Genomic DNA, 21382 nt, shown 5'->3' with positions numbered 1-21382 from the left:
AAGATGCAGTATCATGATTCCAGCTATAGTTAGAGGATAGAGCTACTGTCTACTGTTGTCCTCAGAAAAGACTGCTGAGATGGTGAGAGTTAAGCTAGTTTTTTGGAGGATGGTTTTATTAATTAGCTTTAAAAGATGGTCTCCATAGGTTTGCAAACATACTATATGTCTAGGGAAAACTAAAATGAAACGCGGTTCAAAAAAAAGTTGTCAATTATTAATGAAATGTGAAGGCAACAGAACTGAATAAAATTTATTGAGAATAAATATGATAATATACATAAAATGTCTCAGTACATGTTTCTTACAGGTGCCCTGTGCTGGACAGGGAGAGAAATGAAGTAGCTTTTCTTCAGATGACCTTTATCCTTGCAACTCATTTGTCCTGAATAAGTCTAGAAATTCTGAGATTGTTGCAGATGGTTCTTAGGAGGCTTGAAAATAGCTATTTGATCTTAAGTCTGCCTTTGGCACTGTTGCAGATACCACCCCTTGGTTATACTTTTAATGAAGAGAAATCTTTGTTTCCCCCTCCCCATATGTGAATTCCTTGAGGTCAGTTCTATATCTTTTCATCTTTGAAACCCTAATTCCTATATAGTACTTCACACATAGTGGGCTCCTGTTCTTTAGAGTATAATTAACCATGCCAAAACACAGTGTCACGAAACACTACAACAACCCTTTTATTATGCTCACAGATCTGTTGGTCAGAAATTTGGAAAGCCGAGGACAGCTCTTCTCTGCTCCACCATGTCTGGGCTTCAGCTAGGATAATGCTGTCTGGGGTTAATAAAAAAAGGCTGGGGACTGTACTAGCTGAAGCTACAGGATCCAGTTCCTGATGACCTGTTCACTAACATGCCTAGCCTCTGAGCTAGTATGGCTGAAGGACAAGCCTACCTAGGACTGATGACTCAAGTGCTACCTATCAGCTCTCCAAAGAGTGTTCTCAGGGTGATTGTACTTCATGCATGGCATTTTAGGGCTCCAAGAGTGAGTTTCCCTGCAAATAAAACGAAGCTTCATGGTCTTTTATTACCAAGCCTTGGAGTCACATAGTGTCATATCATCCGCTGCACTCTATTGGCCAAAGCAAGCAAGACTCCAAGCCTTGGAATCACAGATCTCCTAGATCCAAGGAGTGCCAAAGAGTTTGTGGCCATGTTTTAAAACTATCACAGTGTTCAATAAACTATGGAATACCTCCAGCGTAGTGGAACAGGGATGGGACACAAGAAGAGGAAGAAGATTAAAGATTGTGAGGTGTGTTTAATATCACCAGATATTATTGGCTCTAGTGTTGCTAAATTTGATAGATTGATGCTTTCTGTTCCAAAATGAAGGCATTTTCCATAAATATTTTGTTTACGTCATTGCCTACCTATATTACAAATAACTTTGATTTCCTTTTTTAGCCACCGGTTCCTAAGGTTTTTCCCTCTCCTTTTTTCTTATATGAGAAATCTATACATAACTCACCATTTTAGATAAGATCCAGTTGCATTTACGATTCCTCAGTTATACCTGTCTGTTTACAGTTAAAGAGGAAGAGAATCGTATTTGAAATCTCAAAAGAACAGTGTGACAGCTTTGGATATTCTATCAAAGATGTGTATATTTTATTGTGAGACTTCTTATAGGGATGATCTCACCTCTCAGTGCCTCTAACATCATGGACAAAGATCCTGGATCATAACTCATGGTCTTACCCACATGATATTCTGTAAGCAGGCAAACTTGGAAACTGACCAGTTTTTTTTTTTTCTTTTAATTTTTTTTTTTTTTTTTAATTTTATTTTTGAGAGAGAGACACAGCATGAGCGGGGAAGGGGCAGAGAGAGATGGAGACACAGAATCAGAAGCAGGCTCCAGCTTCCAAGCTGTCAGCACAGAGCCCAACATGGGGCTCGAGCCCACCAACTGTGAGATCATGACTTGAGCTGAAGTCAGATGCTTAACCGACTGAGCCACCTAGGCGCCCTGTTTATAGAGAGCGCATAACCTCTCCCTCTCTTTCTTCCATTCCTTGTACCCACGTACTTGCTATTAAATTTAGAGGATGAGTTCACGGAAATGAGGGCCCTATCTAAATATAAGCAATATAAGGTTACTGTAGCATTACCCCTTCCGAAGTGAGTTGGCCACGGTCAGGTGGTGATTGCTTTCTTGTTCTTTTAGAAATCTCTAAGTTATGGCATCCATCTGCCTATAGTTTATTATAGTTACAATGTCGAAGGACTTCACCCAAGCCTTGATGTGGTCTCTACCCTCAACAATTTCCTTGGAGGCATCTTGAGGTGCTGTAAAACTTAAATCTTAATATCCAGCCTAATACTTTTTCTTTGATTCTTGTGTTAAGTTCAAGACTATTACTTATTGATTAGAGGTTAAACTCTACCCCCAAACTCAGACTAAATGGCAGAAACAGACCCCACAGCAAAATAAGTATATTCAACTCAGGATTGCAGTAAAGCCCCCATTTGTTAAGAGAATTTGCACTATGCTGTACTAATAATGCTAACGGTTATAAGTCAGACTTGCTCGGGTTGTTTTGTTGTGCTCAGTTTTATTAGATGGGAACATGAAGCAGCATTTAAGCATTGACAAAAATATATATATTTATAGTATGTTATGATGAGTTATATATAGTTGTATATGTACCAAGTCACATATACTCATACTTACCAGGTTGGATTTTTTAATGAAAATATTTCATTAAATATTTTTAAAATATTTATGTAAAAAAATATATATATACTATATGTATAAATATGTAAAAATATATATGTAAAAATACAAATAGCATTGTAACATTAGCTTTATTCATTTACACAGGGTGTTTAAATGTATAAGTGCATAGGATTGTCCTTATAAGTTTTAGGTTATATTGGGAACCAACTATTAGGCAGATATATGTTGAGTATGTAAGTTGTTTTTGTTGCTGTTGATTCTCTCCACTTTAAAGAATTGTTCACTCATAGGTCTTTTTAGATGGCATGGCCCTTCAACACCTTAGCTCCATCACTTCTCTAGTTTGACTTTCCATCATTCTACCCCTTGACCTTTCATCTTATGGTAATACTAAATTGTTGGTGAGCCCTCTCATACACCATGCAATAATATGTTACTATGCTTTACTTATATTATTTCAATTTCCTAGAACTTTTTTGTATTATTTTTTCATTTAGTTAACACAACTTCCATGATCTTGTAATGGCATATTTACTCTAAGAAGTCATCAAACCCCTACTTGGACCAAATGTTCCTTTTTTATGCATTACTATACTCTGTACATACCCCTTTCTCAGAACTTGATTGTATATTCTTTCAGAGCAAGGATCATAGTTGATAGCATCTAATATGGTACTTCATGTAATTAATAGACATTGAATTCATTAAAATTAGCTGAATTACAAAACAGTGATTCCTGAGTCTAAATGTATTCTTGGACTCTGGATCTAGATTTCCAAAAACTTTTTGGAATTTGTTACGTAAGTTTCCTGTTTTCAAATCAAATCACACTCTCCTGTACTAATTAATTGTCTCTCCTAACTTTTAGTTTCCCTCCCTCAAAATTTGGCAAAAACAAAGACTGCTTCCTCTCCCTCACAAAATGCCAAATAATTACTGTGGGCTTTCTTTTTCCTTCATAAGGAGCTCAAATTGGGTATAAGCCCATACCTAGATGTTTACAGAAGCTTCATAATTGGTCTCTCTGGTCTCTAGTCCATTCTTATTCTAACCCATTCTGTTTGCCATTACCAGATTAATCTTTCCCAAAGCACTGTTTTCATTATGCTGTTGCTCAGTTCAGAATCCTTCAGTGGCTCCTAACTACCTTTAAAATGAAATCTTGATTTATTTATTGTTTTTTTTTTGTTTGTTTGTTTGTTTTAACAGCAGTGTCTGCCTTAATTGTTTTTGTGTTTTTGGTATCAGATACAGTGAGTGGTGCTGAGTAACCTTTTGTGGAGTGAATGAGGAAAACGTGTGAATGAACAAACATGGCCATATTTTCCATTCTTAAATTGATTGCCTTCTAGTGTTGCTCAATTATAGTTAGAGTGGTTATTTTTTCTTTCCTTCCCCTTTTTCTTTTATATTTTCCTTGTAAGATGCATATTATGTTACTCTTTGCTTTTCATCTGTTGTTCCTTCTATCACCCATTGTGCTACAGCCGACCGGTTTCCTAATTGTTGTTCCTTGAGCCTATGGAACTGCCAACCTTGGCACCTTTGCATTTGCTGTTTCTTCTCCCTAGAATGCTCTCCGCCCATAATTCCCTCCCTTACTTATTTAGGTTTTTGTTCAAATGTCACCTCAGTAGATGTTTCCTTATCATCCTAGTTGAAATATTTGTTCCCATCATTCATTATCTCCGTACTTTGATTACTTTTTATTCATAAAGTGTACCACAACCTGAAATGTTACACATCTATGTTTGTTTCATTATCTACCTTATTAAAATATAAGCTCCAGAAAGGCAGAGCTTTGTAAACTCTATATCCCTACTGCGTAGAGCATACGCAATATGTGTGGAATTAGAGAGTAAATGAATGGATTTTGTATACCTTTGTGCTTTTACTTTATTCCTTTTCACATATTCAGTTCTTAACCTGTCCTTAGAGAATCATTTCCATGCCCATTTTGTTCTGATGCCCTCAATGATCTTTCTTCCCTGAGTTGGTATAAAGCCTACAGTTTGTTTTATACTTCTGCCTACAGAGTAGAGTACTCCTCTAGTACAGAATTATATATGGTCTTGCTACTTGTGTAGTCCATGGGCCATATCCTTATGTGATACAAGAATTAAATAGGATATATGCAATAAATGAAGTCACTTTTATCATTGACCAAAAAATCAAAGTCAGCTTATTGAGAATATATGTCAATCCTATTCTAAGTGTTTGATTTTAACTAATTTAATCCTTCAGGTACTATTATTGACCCCATTTTAGAGACGAGGAAAGTCAGGAAGGTAAGAGATTAAAGTGTGGCCCAGGGCTGGCAACATCTACTGAATAGAGATGTAGACTCTCTGGCCCCTCCCCAGACCTAGTGAGTCAGAATTTAAGAACAAGTAATATGTTTAGATCCCAAACTTAACGATTTTTTTTAAATGTTTATTTATTTATTTTGGGAGAAAGAGAGCACAAGCAGGGGAGGGGTAGAGAGAGGGGGAGTGAGAGAATCCCAAGCAGACTCCATGCTTGGAGTGGAGTCCGAAACGGGGCTCAATCATAACTGCAAGGTTATGACCTGCACCGATATCAAGAGGTAGATGCTTAACCAGCTGAGCTACCAGGCACCCCAGAGGAAGATCTTTAGAAAGACTGGCATTAGTAGTTTTAGAAAGCTCTACAGATGATTTTGATGGTAGTCAGAATTGAGAACTACCAAGGTAGATCCTTTTTTTTTTTTTTAATGTTCATTTATTTATTTTAATTTTTTTTTTTAACGTTTTATTTATTTTTGAGACAGAGAGAGACAGAGCATGAACAGGGGTGGGTCAGAGAGAGGGAGACACAGAATCTGAAACAGGCTCCAGGCTCTGAGCTGTCAGCACAGAGCCCGACGCGGGGCTTGAACTCACGGACTGCGAGATCATGACCTGAGCCGAAGTCGGCCGCTCAACCGACTGAGCCACCCAGGCGCCCCCATTTATTTATTTTGAGAGAGGAGTGAGAGAATCCTAATCAGGCTGACAGCACAGAGCCCAAAGTGGGGCTCGATCTCCCAAACCGTGAGGTCATGACTTGAGCTGAAATCAACAGTTGGATGCTTAACTGACTGAGCCACCCAGGCACCCCCCCTTTTTACTGATATACAATAAAATGAAGTAAAATACTACTGGAAAACTTAACTGACTTGAGACCCATAATCATCTATAAATGTGATGAATAAAATTATGAGAGTTAATTCCTAAAAATAACTCCTTTTTACTGGCATATTTTCATGCTGTACCATATTTGGGGGATAGTGGCAAGCAGCCTCATTTTAAGTACTTTACCAGTACTATTCTCTAAAACTGTAAGGCAGTATTGCTACAAGCATGCTTGGTTTGCCAGACTCAACATTGGATTCCTAATATATTTTCTTTTCCCAGTCTTGCAAATTAATTGTGGGTCACAGGAATCTTTTTAATTTTTATTTGTATATTTATATATATATTATTTATATATATATATATTTTTTTTTTTTAATTGTTAAGTTTATTCATTTTGAGACAGACAGAATGAATGAAGGAGGGGCAGAGAGAAAGGGGGAGAGAGAATCCCAGGCAGGCTTTGCATTGTCAGCATAGAGCCCAATGCAGGGCTCGAACCCATGAAATGCGAGGTCATGACCTGAGCCAACACCAAGAGTCAGAAGCTTAACCAAGTGAGCCATCCAGGGACCCTTCACAGGAAACTTTTTAAATTATCATATGTTCATTGACCTTTGGGATCCTTATAGAATGACCTCCACTCCCAGAAGTATTAAACCTTTAATGTGTGTGCAACTGGTATACCACCTGGGATTGGGTGTTACACTAGTTTGTAACTACCTTCATTAAGAGCTTAGCATATGAATGAATGAATGAATATAGCAACTTAACATTAAAACATGTATTATTTATTTGGAGAGCAAAATGGCATTTAAGGTAGGTGTAACATAGTTGCATGGTAGTTAGACTGACTGCTTGGGTTCAAGTTCTGGCTCTGCTGCTTACTAACAGTATAGCCCAGAATCAAATTATTTATCTTCTCTGTACTTAGATTTCTTTTCTATAAAATGGGGATAATAATAGTACCTATAGGATTAAATTAGTAAAGGCCAAAAACAGAATAAGACTGGTGCATATATTCTCAATAAAAATCTTCGATTTCCTGGCCTACAGTAACTGCTCCATTATTGGAAAGTATCTTATTGACACTTCTTGGTCAAAGATTTATACTGTGGTATGTCTGTCTCTAAAGCCCATGTCTTCCTAGATAATGCTCTACTGCATCATAAGCATGGTTATTACGGATTTAGAACCAGTAGAAATGCGACTAAAATGCACATTATCTTGCCTTATAGTCTACAGATTGTTTTTACCTAAGTGGTGTGATTTGACAGCTCGATAGTGTATATAATAGAGCATTATTTCCATTTAACAGATGAAAAACTAAGTCTCAGAAGTTTTCTGGGGTCACAAGCTGGTCTTCTCTTTCCTGGACAAGTGTTCATTTGGACAAGTTTCCTTGCATCTTGAGAAGCCCTTTTATTCCCTTATTCCTTAGTGCATTATATGTGTCTGGAAGCATCTTCGCCAGTGCTGTGCTTTCTATTTGTCATAGTCCCTCAGTAGTCAAAACAGCCTTGATGTCACATATGCACTCAGTCATCACCACCATCCACCCCCTCCTCCACATACACACAAACACATTGAGCTATTATAGGGAGGCATTGCAAGGCATAACCAGGCTGCTATTTGCCAGCCTGGTTTCTGATTTACTGCCTCTCCCTGATAACTGGGGCATGCACAGAACTGGGGCTCAAGACTCAAGCTACCATTCTCTCATAGTGGGGCTTTGCAGAAGTCTCTTTATAGCTGGAGGATTGGATGATTTTTAGGATAACTTCAAACTGTAAGACTTAGGTTTTTTTTTTTTTTTTTTTTCTGGTAATATCATTACTTTGATTATGTTATATTCTGAGTAGTAAAGTAATTATAGCCCTAGGTTTTAGCTGTGAACAAGAATGACAAGAGGATCCAAAGTACCTTCAGTTTTTTAGTGACTTTATCTGAGAATAAAAATGGTCATAGAGTAATCTGATTCCCATCCAGTTTTCTATTAGCTAAATCAGATACTTGGAATAATTATCTGTCTTGGTTTAGAACAACTTTTTACCTTAGAACTTATCATTTTATTTTTCACTAATACTGATTGAAAAAAGTTGCCAGGTTTGGAGTAGGACTAAAGGAGGAATTCAATTATTAATTGTTGTTAATCCCTTGCTTTCATCTCTTATCAGTTGTATTATATTATGCTTTATGTGTGGACACAGGTCCCTCACTAGACAAATTTTCTTTCAATTTTGAGGCATAATGTATTAGAAATACTATATATACAATAATGACTACTAGGAAAGTGATGTACATAATGTCATACTTCTGTAATTATCAGTTATAGGACAAACAAAAGAAAAGGAGGATTAGAAGTAAAACCTAGATACAGTAGTCCGGGAAGTGTTCCCAGAAGCCTGCCTAAGCTGTGAGGAAAGAATGTACTACAGAGACCAGGCTGGCAGGGAGCAGCAGGCAGGTGCCAGTTTCAGTGCCACTCATGTGATAGATACCTCAGTGTATTCGCATGACTATGTAGGGGTGAGTATGTGGGGCTGTGATGACTAAGTGAATATGTGAAATCACAGAAGGAAGTAGTAGAAAGATAAAAACAGGAAAACAGGGGCGCCTGGGTGGCTCAGTCGGTTGACGTCCAACTTTGGCTGAGTTCATGATCTCAGGGTTCATGAGTTCAAGCCCCACATTGGGCTCTCTGCTGTCAGCATAGAGCCTGCTTGGGATCCTCTCTGCCCCCCTCTCTCTGCCCCTCCCCCCCAAAAAAAGCAAATGTTTAAAAAACAAAAAACCAAAAAAACCCAGGAAAACAGACCTTGCAAAATTGGGCAAGAGAGCAGTCAGATCCAGGAACCAGGAACATGCTTGGACATAATAAGATAAGCCATAGGGGGAAGGATACCGGAGCTAAAATAAAAGCATAAGAAGACCTAGATAACTAAGTATGTAAAAGTTTGGGAAAGAAAGAAAGGAAGGAAGGGAGGGAGGGAGGGAGGGAGGAAGGAAGGAAGAAAGGAAGGAAGGAAGGAAGGAAGGAAGGAAGGAAGGAAGGAAGGAAGGAAGGAAGGAAGGAAAAGTTTTGGTGTTTGCCTACTGTAATGGTAGGTTTCTAAACATTTTTGAGGAAGTATTTCATGTGGTCTTCACAGTTAACCTGACAGTGGATATAGCAAATGATTGTTCCTCTTCTTGATTCTTCAAAAAATAAACATTGGGAGCTTACTCACTTTTTCTGAGGTCACACAGCTCTGGGTAGCTTTGCTAATAGCCAGCTGTGTTACCCAACATGTACTTCTTTTGCCCTAGTTTCCCCATTTGTAAGATGATAATAACTGCACCAAATTCATACGGTAAGAAATAAATGCTTATAAAACACTCAACATGGTACGTGGCACATGGTGGTAAATACTGATGAGTGCTGAGTGTTGCTGTTGTTTCTCTGAGAGCCACAATTTGAGTAACTTGACATTCAGCAAATTTTATTTTTTACTATACTATATTGCATCTTTCAGAATGTAAGTGGGATAGTTAGGCATGTATATTTCCACATGTGTGTGTTTCCAAAATGGTTTTAACCCATGTTAAATTTGTCTTTACTCAAAACATTTGCCAAGTGTTAGGAGATTCTCTCTCTCCTGTGATATTTCTTTTTTGATTTTGACCCAATAGTACATTTCATTTTCTGTGCAGTAAATTTACTTTCAAATTTTTCTCCAGTTTGTTGAAGAAGGTAGAAAATGTTTCATAAAATAGCCATGACACCGAGAACTGTTAGACACTTTATGTATTTCATATATGCTTTGTGTTGTATTTGTTACCTGTAGTGACAGCTTCTTTCAGTATTTGCATTTTCGTAAACATACCTTCAGCAGATACACAGCCACATGTGATACAATAAATTTTCTGTAGTCTCTGCAGTTAGTTTTCTCATCCAGAAAATGTAATTTAAAAAAAATTACCTGTGACTGCCAGGAGTATTTCTGTTTTGGCTACAGTGCAGAAATTTGATTCTCCCTTCAGACTCCCATTGTAGGATATCCTTGACATTTCCTGCTTCCGTCATTCTCTGATTGGCTCATGTTTACACAAACTATTACAAGGTTTTAAACAACTTTATTTGGTGTTAAATTAGCAGATTTTCATTCTTATTCAAACTGATATTCCTTGAATATTCAAACCATCAAGCAGAAACTGTTTTGCATAGTCCCAGGATATCTAACTTCTTTCGAACCAAAATGCAAAGAGGATGCACATTTCCAAAACAAATCTGTGTTTGGGTCAATGTCTTATGCTTAATTGGAACTTGTTTTTGCTGTGTTAACTCTTACATTGGAAGATGTAATCTCTAGCTTTTTTACCTAGTGGTTTGTTTCTTTTTTCAGACCTCTGAATCAGATCCCGATAGTAACTCCTACTTAGAATCCCTGGTACCTCACTGTTTTGCTCTGAAGAAGTCAAAAGTGGCTCAGATTTGTTGGCCTTTTTCAGTATTGCCTCAAATGCATTTTTCTGGGTATCTCTTGTACTTTTTTCTAACACAGAATTCTGGTGTAAGAGGCAAAGCTACATGAGGCTTTTCTAGCTCCTTTTCTTAGGTTTACTGAACTTTCTTCAACCCAAGTAGGAAGAGAAGAAGATTGATCAGTGTTTAAATTGTGTGATTCTTAGTGCATAAGTGTGTGTGTAGGAGGAAGGTATATGGGCTTCAGAGTGAGTTTTAAGTTCTGATTATGAGCCCAGCCTTTCTTAGCCATGTGACCTTTGGGTGTATTTAACTTTCTCACTGCCAGCTTCATCATCTATGAAGAGGATTACTGATACCTATCTCATAGAATTGTTCTGATTTTTAATTTAAGAATTTCTAGCACAAAGAGGATGACCAGAAATGATATCCCTCCCTAGGGAATAGGTTTTAGTGAAGAAATGGCTTATCTATTTAGAAATAGGGAGCATAATTTATCCTACTCTAGTACAGTAAGTTATTCTTTGAAACCAGTATACTTTGAAATGGCTATAACTGTGTTGTGCCAATGGTGGTGTTATTTTACTTGGATTCTAGTGTGTTGACATGTGGTCATGAAATTTGCTACATGTTGATGTAGGCAGTTAAGTTAGGTGCCAAATGGATTTTAGTAGTTGATATTCAACTTACTCAAAGCTAAAGGATTTGAAATGGTTCTCTAGCCACTAGTTCAAGTTGAAAGCATCTCAGGCATGTTTTTTTTTTTTTCAACGTTTATTTATTTTTGGGACAGAGAGAGACAGAGCATGAACGGGGGAGGGGCAGAGAGAGAGGGAGACACAGAATCGGAAACAGGCTCCAGGCTCTGAGCCATCAGCCCAGAGCCCGACACGGGGCTCGAACTCACGGACCGCGAGATCGTGACCTGGCTGAAGTCGGACGCCCAACCGACTGCGCCACCCAGGCGCCCCTTTTTTTTTTAATTTTTTTTTTCAACGTTTATTTATTTTTGGGACAGAGAGAGACAGAGCATGAACGGGGGAGGGGCAGAGAGAGAGGGAGACACAGAATCGGAAACAGGCTCCAGGCTCTGAGCCATCAGCCCAGAGCCCGACGTCAGGCATGTTTTTACCAGAGAGGATATAGCAGATATTTGGTTAGCTTTTATGAGAATTGCTTGCTATGATCTTCTTTCCCCAGGCATTTTGTACTTTTTTATCGATACTTCAGGTAGTATTAAGTAGTGTCTCATGATTATCCAAGAATTCAGTGGCAAGGGGCGCAGCATCCTAATGTTATATAACTGATAATATTTTACTTACTTAGGTGTAGTTTATGCGAAAAGTCCTAAAATGTGGTCTTGGGTCCAGTTTGATCTTTCAGTGGAAATGTTTTAGGTACATGTACTAAGTTCTGTATTTTGTGTATTTATTTTAAGTGTCTACTTCCCCTATATAAACTAATTTAGGGGCGCCTGGGTGGCTCAGTTGGTTAAGCATCTGACTCTTGATTTCAGCTTAGGTCATGATCTCACAGTTCCTGAGCCCCACTTCGGGCTCTAGGCTATTAGTGCAGAGCCTGTTTGGGATTCTCTCTCCCTCTCTCTCTGCCCCTTCCCTACTTGCTCGCTCTCTCTCTCTCAAAATAAATAAATAAAACATTTTAAAAAAACATCAGGCAGGGCGCCTGGGTGGCTTAGTTGGTTGAGCAGCCAGCTTCAGCTCCGGTCATGATCTCATAGCTTATGGGTTTCAAGCCCTACATCAGGCTCTGTGCTGACAGCTCAGTGCGTGGAGCCTGCTTTGGATTCTGTGTCTCCCTCTCTCTCTCTCCCCTGCTCACGCTCTGTCTCTCTCTCTCTCTGTCAAAAACATTTTTTTTTTAAAAAACACTTTAAAAAAAAATTTTTTATTACATTTCTTTATTTTTGAGAGGCAGAGAGAGACAGAGCATGAGTGGGGGAGGAGCAGAGAGAGAGAGAGACACAGAATCCGAAGCAGGCTCCAGGCTCTGGGCTAATAGCCCAGGGCTATTAGCAGGGCTTGAACCCATGAACTGTGAGATCGTGACCTGAGCCGAAGTTGGACATGCAACCGACTGAACCACCCAGGCGCCTCTTAAAAAAAAAAACTTAAAAAAACATCAGGAATGTGAGAAATAATGTAATATTTTTTTTAAGTACTAGTTATTTTTCTTAATGGAACACTATCAGAGGAAGTCTTCTGCCTTAGCTCTATTGGTTATGTTTTAACTGGTTTGTCTTTCATTGAAGAAAGCATATCTATCTCAGGATGATATCCATGCATTTGTATCTACTCTCAATTGATGTGGCAGTAATAGAAACAGGAATAATATTATGGTTGTACATTTAGTGTTAGGTAATCAAATTATTAATAGTTGGGAATATTGCAAAAATGCCATATATTCCAGATCACTACAAAAATCTCTTAGTGTTTTCTTCCCCTCTTATATTTCTGTTAAGGTCTAGAAATGTCTAAATTTTCTTTTTTTGTTGTTTTTATTTTTAATTAGTTAAAATACAGTGTTTCGTTTCAGGTGTACAATATAGTAATTCAGCACTTCCATACATCACCCTGTGCTCATAACAACAAGTGCACTCCTTAATCCCCATCACCTGTTCAACCCACCTCCCTCAGTTCTCTATAATTTAGAGTCTATTTTTTTATTTCTCTCTCATTTTCCTCCTTGTTTTGTTTCTTAAATTCCACGTTTAAGTGAAAGCGTATGGTGTTTGTCTTACTCTGACTTATTTTGCTTAGTGTTATACTCTAGCTCCATCCATGTCATTGCAAATGACAAGATTTCATTCTTTTGTATGGCTGAATAAAATATTCCATTGTGCATGTATATACACACACTGTGTATCTTCTTTATCCATTCATCTTCCATATCTTGACTATTGTAAATAATGCTGTTATAGACATAGGGGTGCATGTATCCCTTTGAATTAGTGTTCTTGTATTCTTTGGGTAAATAACCAATTGTGCAACTGCAGAATCCTAAGGTAGTTCTATTTTTAACTCTTTGAGGAAACTCCATACAGTTTTCCAGAGTTTGCACTCCCACCAACAATGCAAGAGAGTTCCTTTCTCACCACATCCTCACCAACACCTGTTGTTTCTTGTGTTGTTAATTTTACCTTTTCTGACAGGAGTGAGGTGATATCTCACTGTAGTTTTGGTTTGCAAGAAATGTCTAAATTTTCAGTTAAATTAAACATACAGGTAAATAAATGACTAGGCAGCATTGTATTCATGTTTTACTAAGTTATAGAGAGCAAGAACTTTTTATTTATTATTGTCCGCTTTGTGAAAATGATTATGGATCTTTTGGGACCAAATTACCAAGATTATACCTGGCACAGTTTTGTGTAGGAAAATATTTTAATTACAAATGCCACACACAGGCAAGCTAGATGTACTTTCTTTCCTCTTGGTACATCCATGTCCTAAAGCTCTTGGAAGAAAATGGTTTAAAAAATTGCTTTCATGTCTACACTGTAAGTAAAATCACTTGTCATAGCGAGTTGCAAAATGCAGACATTCATTCTGAAGCTGCCTGTTTCTCATTTGGATCTGACATATTAAAAAGCATATAATTAATGGTTGACATTAGTAATTAACATTAACTTTATGGTGCTTAATATGCCATCATTCATCCATCAAATAACCAGAAATGCATAATGTCTTGGCATAAAGGTTTTAATTATATAAAACGGTCCTTCAGTTTTCATATGATATAAACGTTAAAAGCCAAAAATGTATTCAAAGAAGATTTTTGTAAAGATTTGTTGGGCGTTAGCTATATTTTTATTTCTTTTTAGGAGTATGCATCAACAATTGCGTCAGGAACTTCAAAAGGAGAATGTGGACCTAACTGCGCAGTCTTCATTATCGGCTAAAGAGCGCCACCTTGCTGCAGTTGCCAGTGCACTATGGAGACATTTCTTTTCATTTTTGAAGAGTCAGAGAATGTCACAGATAGTGCCTCTCTCAGAACTTGCGGACGCAGCTGCAGGTCAGCGTTGTTAATTTGCTAATTAGCTTCTCATTTTGCAGACTCTTGTCAGTTTTTTCTTCTATTTGCTTGGTAACAAACTCTTTTATTACAGTCTAATAAATACTTTGACAACCAGAAAGATAAAAAGAGTTTTGTATTTTTAAATTAAGATCCTTTGGCTTGTTTGTTTTCTTCTTAGTAAAGGTAAAAATTAAGTGATTGTTCGCTAAAAATAAAATATAATTTTCGATCTTAAAAATATCAAATGTGCATAAATTTTTCTTATGCGTACAATATCTGGAAAGAAAAGTAGCATTTGATTTCCTCTAGTTCAAGGACGTTATCTTCAAATTGTGTATGGAGATATCTAGATGTAACATGAAGTTACTTCTGTGAAGAGTAAAAGAATGTACTATGAATTCTACTTCACCAAGCAGAGATAAGAATAACCTCAAATGTATAGACTGTTATTGTTGTGACTTCTAGATTCTATTTTAGGTTGTACTTTTTAATTAATTTGACTCTTGGCCTAAGGTCATGTGCTTAGGCTTTAAGGGAATCTGAATCACATGACGTTGTAGACAAGAATTTGAGTATCTGAGCATATTTGCCATTTCCTAAGAAGAGATCATTATCTTTCTCAAAGGAATATTTCACGCAAAATATGTTAAGAAGTACTAGAATAGATGAAGATCAGTATAGCAACTACATGCCTTTAATTGCAATTTGTGTAAAGGTATATAATGCATTTCGATGTGATGTTTTTTAAGACCTAACACCTAAACCATGGTTTATTTTACCCTGGTGTGAATGACAGAAAGCTGAGCTAAAAGCACTACATAAAAGACTGAATGATATAAATTGTGAAAGATCTTGAATTCTACTAGCATTTCCATAATTAAAACATTACAATGACAGATTGAAGAACTGTGACAGGACACAGTTTTCCAGCTACCAGAATGTCTATGAAAATAAATATTGATATGTAATCAGTTTAACCAAAGCAGTCATTAGAAGCCAATATGACTTCTCTTTCTTGCATTCATCATCCCAACTCACAGTCAGTGAACAGAAATGATACCACACAAGTTTAATGAGCACTGTCCTAGTTGCTAAAAATAAGTAAAAGTGTATACACACACACACACATACACATACTTATAGGGGTTTGTTTTGAAGTAAAGACTTGATAGGTTAGGAGAAAAAAGTTTCCTGCATTAAAAACAACAGTCATCGAACACCCACATTTATTTTATGGTAATGCCATTGTGGAATTACCAATGGGAAAAGGACTGCAATTCCTTTTCTCACGTGTAAGTTACCTGTTCTCATTGAACTTCTAGTCTAGTGCAGGGGAGAGAACAATTAGTAAGTTAGCAAGATATGTAATAAAAGGTGATAATTGTTTTTGGAGAAAAATAAAAATATATCAGAGAGGATAGGGAATGCCAGAGGCAGATTGTAATTTTAAATAGAATTGTCAGGGAGGCTTGAGTAAGTACCATTTCAGGAAAGACCTGAAGGAAGTCAGAGACCAATGCTCTGCACAAGAACAGAAGCAAGAGCATGTCTGGTGTGCTTGAGGAACCACAGAGAAGCCATAAAAGCTTGTGTGGCATAAGAAAGGAAGGGAGAGTCCAGATCTATAACCAAAAGGTAGTGAAGAGCTAGCTTGTGTTCTGCCTTGTTTGCAGTTGGAAAGACTCTCTGCTTTTACTCTGAGATTAGAAGCTTTTGAAAAAGTGTTGAGCAAAGCAGTGAGGAGCACCCTTCTGGCTACTAGACTGAGAGCCAACTATAGGGAGGCCAGTTAGCGAACCGTTGGCAATTCAGAAATGAGCAGCTTGAGCTAACATGGTAGCAGTACAGGTGGTGAGAAGCGGTTGGATTTCCAGTCAGAAGGTACACAGAGTATTTTGAAGGTAGACCTGACAGAATTTCTAGGTGGGTATAATATGGTAAGCAGAATAAAGAGAGAATTCCTCATTTATGGAGGTGAGGAAAATTGTGACAGAAGCAGATTTTATGAGGGAAGACTAGGATTTTGATATTGGACTTTTTTTTTAGATACCCATGAAACTCTAAGAAAAGCAGGCACTTGGATAAGTGTTGGGTTCAGAGAAGAGGTTAAATTTGGGAACTGTATATAGTCATTTAAGCTGTGAACTGGATGAGATCATCGATAGAGTAAGTTTGGTGAAGAGAGAAGCATGAGGACTGGGCTCCAGGATACTCCCATGTTCAGATTTGTGGGATAAAAAGGAACCAAGAGAGGAGACTGCAAAGGAATGCCGGTGAAGCAACAGGAAAACCAAGTGTGTTGCCCTGGAAATCAAATGACAGGATTTCAAGGAAGAGGAAGTCATCAACTGCTCAAATGCTATTAATGGATCAAAAAAGATGAAGCCTGAGATTGGGCACTGGATTTAGCAAGAGGGAAGGTCAGTGGTCACCCTGAAAAGGAGTTTTGGTATAGTGCTAGAAACAAAGTCCTGATTAAAGGTGATTTAAGAGAAAATGTGAGAAGATGAATTACAGACTGCAAATGTGGATATATCTTTTTGAGTATCACTGTTTAAGAGAAGTAGAAAAATGGAGATGTTAGCTAGAGGGAGGTGTGGGTCAAAGAGATTTTTTTTTTTTAATAACATGGGCGAAATTTCAGCATATTTATAATCCTGACATGAATGTTTGGAGTAAAGGAAAACTTAATGATGCATGGTAGTCACTTGTGGTTTAATGTCTAAGAGAAATGGGATCCTATAAAAGACTTGGCCTCAGATGATCTGTAGGAGCAGAAGAGAAGGCAGAGTAAATGGGCCCAGAGGCACCTGGGTGGCTCAGATGATTAAGTGACCGACTCTTGATTTTGGCTTAGGTCATGACCTCACAGTTGGTGAGTTCGAGCCCTATGTCACTTTCCACACGCTGACAGTGTGGAGCCTGCTTGGGATTCTGTGCAGTGATCATAAAGGTCTCCAAGAATGGGTCTAGAATAATCTATTTCATCATTATCATTGTGGAATCTATAATGGCTTCTTCAGATTCCAAATTCTACACCTGATGTTTCTGCTAATGTGCCCAGTGTATGTGCATTCTATAAATAAATAAACAAACAAACAAACTTAAAAAGGGGGGGGTCCAAGAACAGGCAGCTAGGTAGATGTGCCAGGAGCTTGTGGTAGTTCTCGGCTGATGTTTCTCATTTCTTTGTGAAGTAGTAAGTAAGGCCGTTAGCTGAAAGTGGGGATGGGGAGGAGGTGCTGCCTAACGACAGAGGGAAGAAGGTATGCAGTAGCCCTCCAGGAGAGTAAAAGTCTGAATGGACTGGAGTAATGTATCAGGAATGCTGGCCAGCTCTAAGGTCTAACTTAAAGTTTATAGTCCTAAATTTAAAGTGAGATCAGTCAGTAGGATTCCTTGCCAGCCATTTATACTGGAGCAGGTACATAGCAAGAGAAGACCAAGAGTTGGAATTAAACATTTGCTTTTTCCAGAGAAATACAATGAATCAAGTAAGAAGCAAGGGAGTGGACAGTACACAAAACTAGCGTAACAGTGGACCGTGCAATAAAGCTGCCTAAAAAAGGAAAGAAGGCATGAAGGCAGTGAGGGACAGGGAAAAAGTTGTCGGATCAATGAATTGTAGGTCTTGGTGGAATCAGATAGTTGTTGGGAGTTGGAGACCTAGAGACAAGAGAGTTGGAAAACCCCTCCAATTGGGTGGAGGTGCCAGAAAGCAGGAGAGAATGTACTTATTGCTAATGCCAAAGTCTCACAGTATCAGCATGGGAGTAAATGGCTGAAATAGAGTGGAAGATAGATTCGCTGAGGAGGGGAGTTCAAGAAACTGATAGGCCAGGATATCGGAAGAAAAGCCATCCAGGATTATGACAGGAGCACTGCTAGAGAGGATGTGGTTAGTGAGCTATAGTCTTAAAGGAATGAGGGGAGATGAACAAGGAAACACTAGGCGAATGCAACAAGGAGAATTAGTGACTGGTGTCTGATGACATGAGAGTCAAAGCTGGAGGTTTTCAAGAGGAGGAAGGGGAGAATGGTCTAGAAGCAGCCTCGGGACCAAGGCGCAAACTCCGCTATCTGTAGGTCAAGTGTAGGAGAGAAGTGGGAGAATACACAGCCACTGCTTGAGGAAGGTACGGAGGAGCCAGTGCTTCATAAGCAGTCTATTGACAAACATAAATTAATATAATACAAATTAAGTTGGGGAATTCCCAGGAAATCACAAAATAAAGTATATTTGTTTAATGTGGCTCACTAGGGAATTCTAGTTCCTAGGCTTAGTAGGTTCTGAAGAAAGTGGAGTGTCACTGATTACTAGGAAATTACCATGTAATGGAAGACTATCCATTGTCTGAGACCAAAGTCTTCTCTGTGGCAGGTGGCAAGTACATTAGCTTGATTGGAGAGAAATAGATGCTAGAAATATTTTTTTTAATGGGTTTTTTGAGGGGTGCCTGGATGGCTCAGTCGGTTAAGCGTCAGACTTCAGCTCGGGTCATGATCTCACAGTCTGTGAGTTCAAGCCCTGCATTAGGCTCTGTGCTAACAGCTCAGAGCCTGAAGTCTGCTTTGGATTCTTTGTCTCCTTCTCTGCCCCTCCCCCACTCATGTTCGCTCACACGCGCGTGCACACACTCGCTCTCAAAAATTAAACATTTAAAAACTTTTTAAAAATAAAAATAAATGGGATTTTTCAATGAGGGGGTACAAACATCAGATGTAGAATTTGGAATTTGAGGAAGCCATTATAGATTCCATGATGATAATGCTGAAATAGATTATTCTAGACCCATTCTTGGAGATTATATAATCACTACGGAAATTTCTTTGGCAACATGAATATAGTTCAGTTTTTGCTTTTTGTTCTGCATTTCTACATGTGACATTTTATTATTGAGTGAATTCTTTTTATCACTATTGATATAATTTGGGGAGGGGAAATAGTTTTTAAAAATTCCTTACTATAAGGGTGCCCAGGTGGCTCAGTTGGTTGAGCATTCGACTCTTGATTTTGGCTCAGTTCATGATCCCAGGGTCATGGGATCGAGCCCCATATCCATGCTCAGCACGGAGCTTGCTTAAGATCCTCTCCTTCTGTCTCTCTCTCTCCCTCTCTCTCTACACTCCCCACCCCACACTCATGTGCTCTCTGTCAAAAAAATTTTTTAATTTTTTTTAATTTAAAGAAAAAAATTCCTCACCATAAATTTTTCTCATTTTAAATCTAGATTTTACTTTGCTAGCATTGGACATGCCCAGCACAGCTCCATCAGATCTTCAGCCTCAGCCAGTTATATCAATAATACAGCTTTTTGGTTGGGATGATATCATCTGGCCCCAGGTTGTAGCAAGATATTTAAGTCATTGCCTACAAAATAGGTAAGTGACTTGATTTCAGGTATGCACATGTATAGAAACTCATGATCAGTATACTAGGAAAGTAAGAATTTTCACAAATAAAAACTGATCTTCATACATATACTGACACTTTGGTGGTTTTTGCTTTTGGATGTATCAGCATTTGACAGTGGCAGTAGCCTGCCTTAAAAATAAATAAATAAATAAAAATAAACATAAAACTTGCTGCTTAAAAGCTTTTTTTTTAAACTGTTTTGTAGGACTACCTTTATTTCATCTTGAAATTACCTTTCTATATTCACCTTTGTGAAAGAAATTATGTAATTAATATTGCTGGTTCTGTAAAATACAAGTATATTGTATTTTTAGGTGTAATGATAGCTTTCCCTTTCACAGCTAGATTTTTAGACTCAACTCTTGTACAATTAGGAACACAAAACTTCATCACCCTGAACCCTGGTTTCCTTATCTGTATCTCCTGTTGCATTATATAACAGATCTGAGGCACTCCAGTAGGAAAAACATATAGTAAATGAAGTTACAATAGAAATAGTGTAATCGGGAAGATTTGAAAAAGAATAGTAAGATGAGGGAAAATAAATGCACAAACCTGGGAGACCACTGTAGTTCCTGTCCAGATGAAGAGGGATGCGGTCAGTGAGGTATTCGCATAAGGGAGTCCACTAAGCAGTCAGTAAGCCATCTTCTCATTGGCTTTAAGTCATGAAATAAGGGAGCTCAACTTCGATTGGATTACTTTTAGTCTCTTCTAGCTTGCTAATTCTATAATAACAAACAGTATTTATTAAATACTTCTGCTGAAACTGTCTGGAATAAGTTTAGTTTAAAAAATAGTATTTGATATATTAGTAACAGTTGAAGAAACTGAAATGCAAAGGTGTTAAAGAACTTTGGAAAGGTTGTATAGGTCATAAATGACAAACCTTAGTTCTTCGGCACTGTGTACTCTTTTTTTTAGAGTTATGACTTACATGTATTTTTCAAATTTCCGACTTTACCTAGCACTTCATAGTTAGGTTAAGACCACCCTCATCCTTTCTACCCCCCAGTTATAAAATGGTTAAATATCAGATTTAGCCAGGTTTTTGGCTTCACAGAAAGATTTTTGGTTTTATTTTTTTTCTGTCAGATGTTACTTTGTAATTCTTCAATAATGACCGCCTATGGAATGGTATAGCAGGAAAGAAAGGGATGGGTATGGAATTGGTTAGAAGACTCACACAGAAATCTTTGTCATTAACTCTTTTCTTACATAAATGGTCATGACCACTTCTTTTTATTTACTCTAAGGGCCACTGTTTTTTTTCTACTTGCCACTTCCTTTATTATGTCACCTAGCTACTTATAAGCCCCTTTCTAGATTTTCCCATTTTAACCTTATTCTCCTTACCTCTTGCCCTTGGCATAAACCTACACATTTGCCATCAGTGGAAAACGGAAATTAAAAATTAGAACCGTCAGGGGCGCCTGCGTGGCTCAGTTGGTTGAGCGTCCGACTTCAGCTCTCTGCCCTGCCCCCACTCATGCTTGCACTCGCATGCTCTCTTTCTCTCAAAAATAAATAAATATTAAAAATTAGAACTGCTATAGATGAAAGCAAAAATTTTTATATAAAATACCCTTTTTTGTGTATCTCTAGTGTTTATTTTCAGCAGTGTATATCTGA

The 21382-nt window shown here is 37.9% G+C and overlaps 1 protein-coding gene across 1 annotated transcript in view; it reads left to right on the top strand.

Annotated features, from left to right (window-relative positions):
- Window positions 1-21382, top strand: part of MMS22L (MMS22 like, DNA repair protein) — a 128482-nt gene that overhangs the window by 71590 nt on the left and 35510 nt on the right. Inside the window, exons 15-16 of the mRNA XM_045499080.1 lie at window positions 14138-14331; window positions 19566-19716. Coding sequence (XP_045355036.1) covers window positions 14138-14331; window positions 19566-19716 — 345 coding nt within the window. The remainder of the gene's footprint in view (window positions 1-14137; window positions 14332-19565; window positions 19717-21382) is intronic.

The sequence above is a fragment of the Leopardus geoffroyi genome, chromosome B2 (genome assembly GCF_018350155.1).
Source record: "Leopardus geoffroyi isolate Oge1 chromosome B2, O.geoffroyi_Oge1_pat1.0, whole genome shotgun sequence".
NCBI classification, from domain to species: domain Eukaryota; kingdom Metazoa; phylum Chordata; class Mammalia; order Carnivora; family Felidae; genus Leopardus; species Leopardus geoffroyi.
This window is presented reverse-complemented; position numbering and strand designations above follow the sequence as displayed.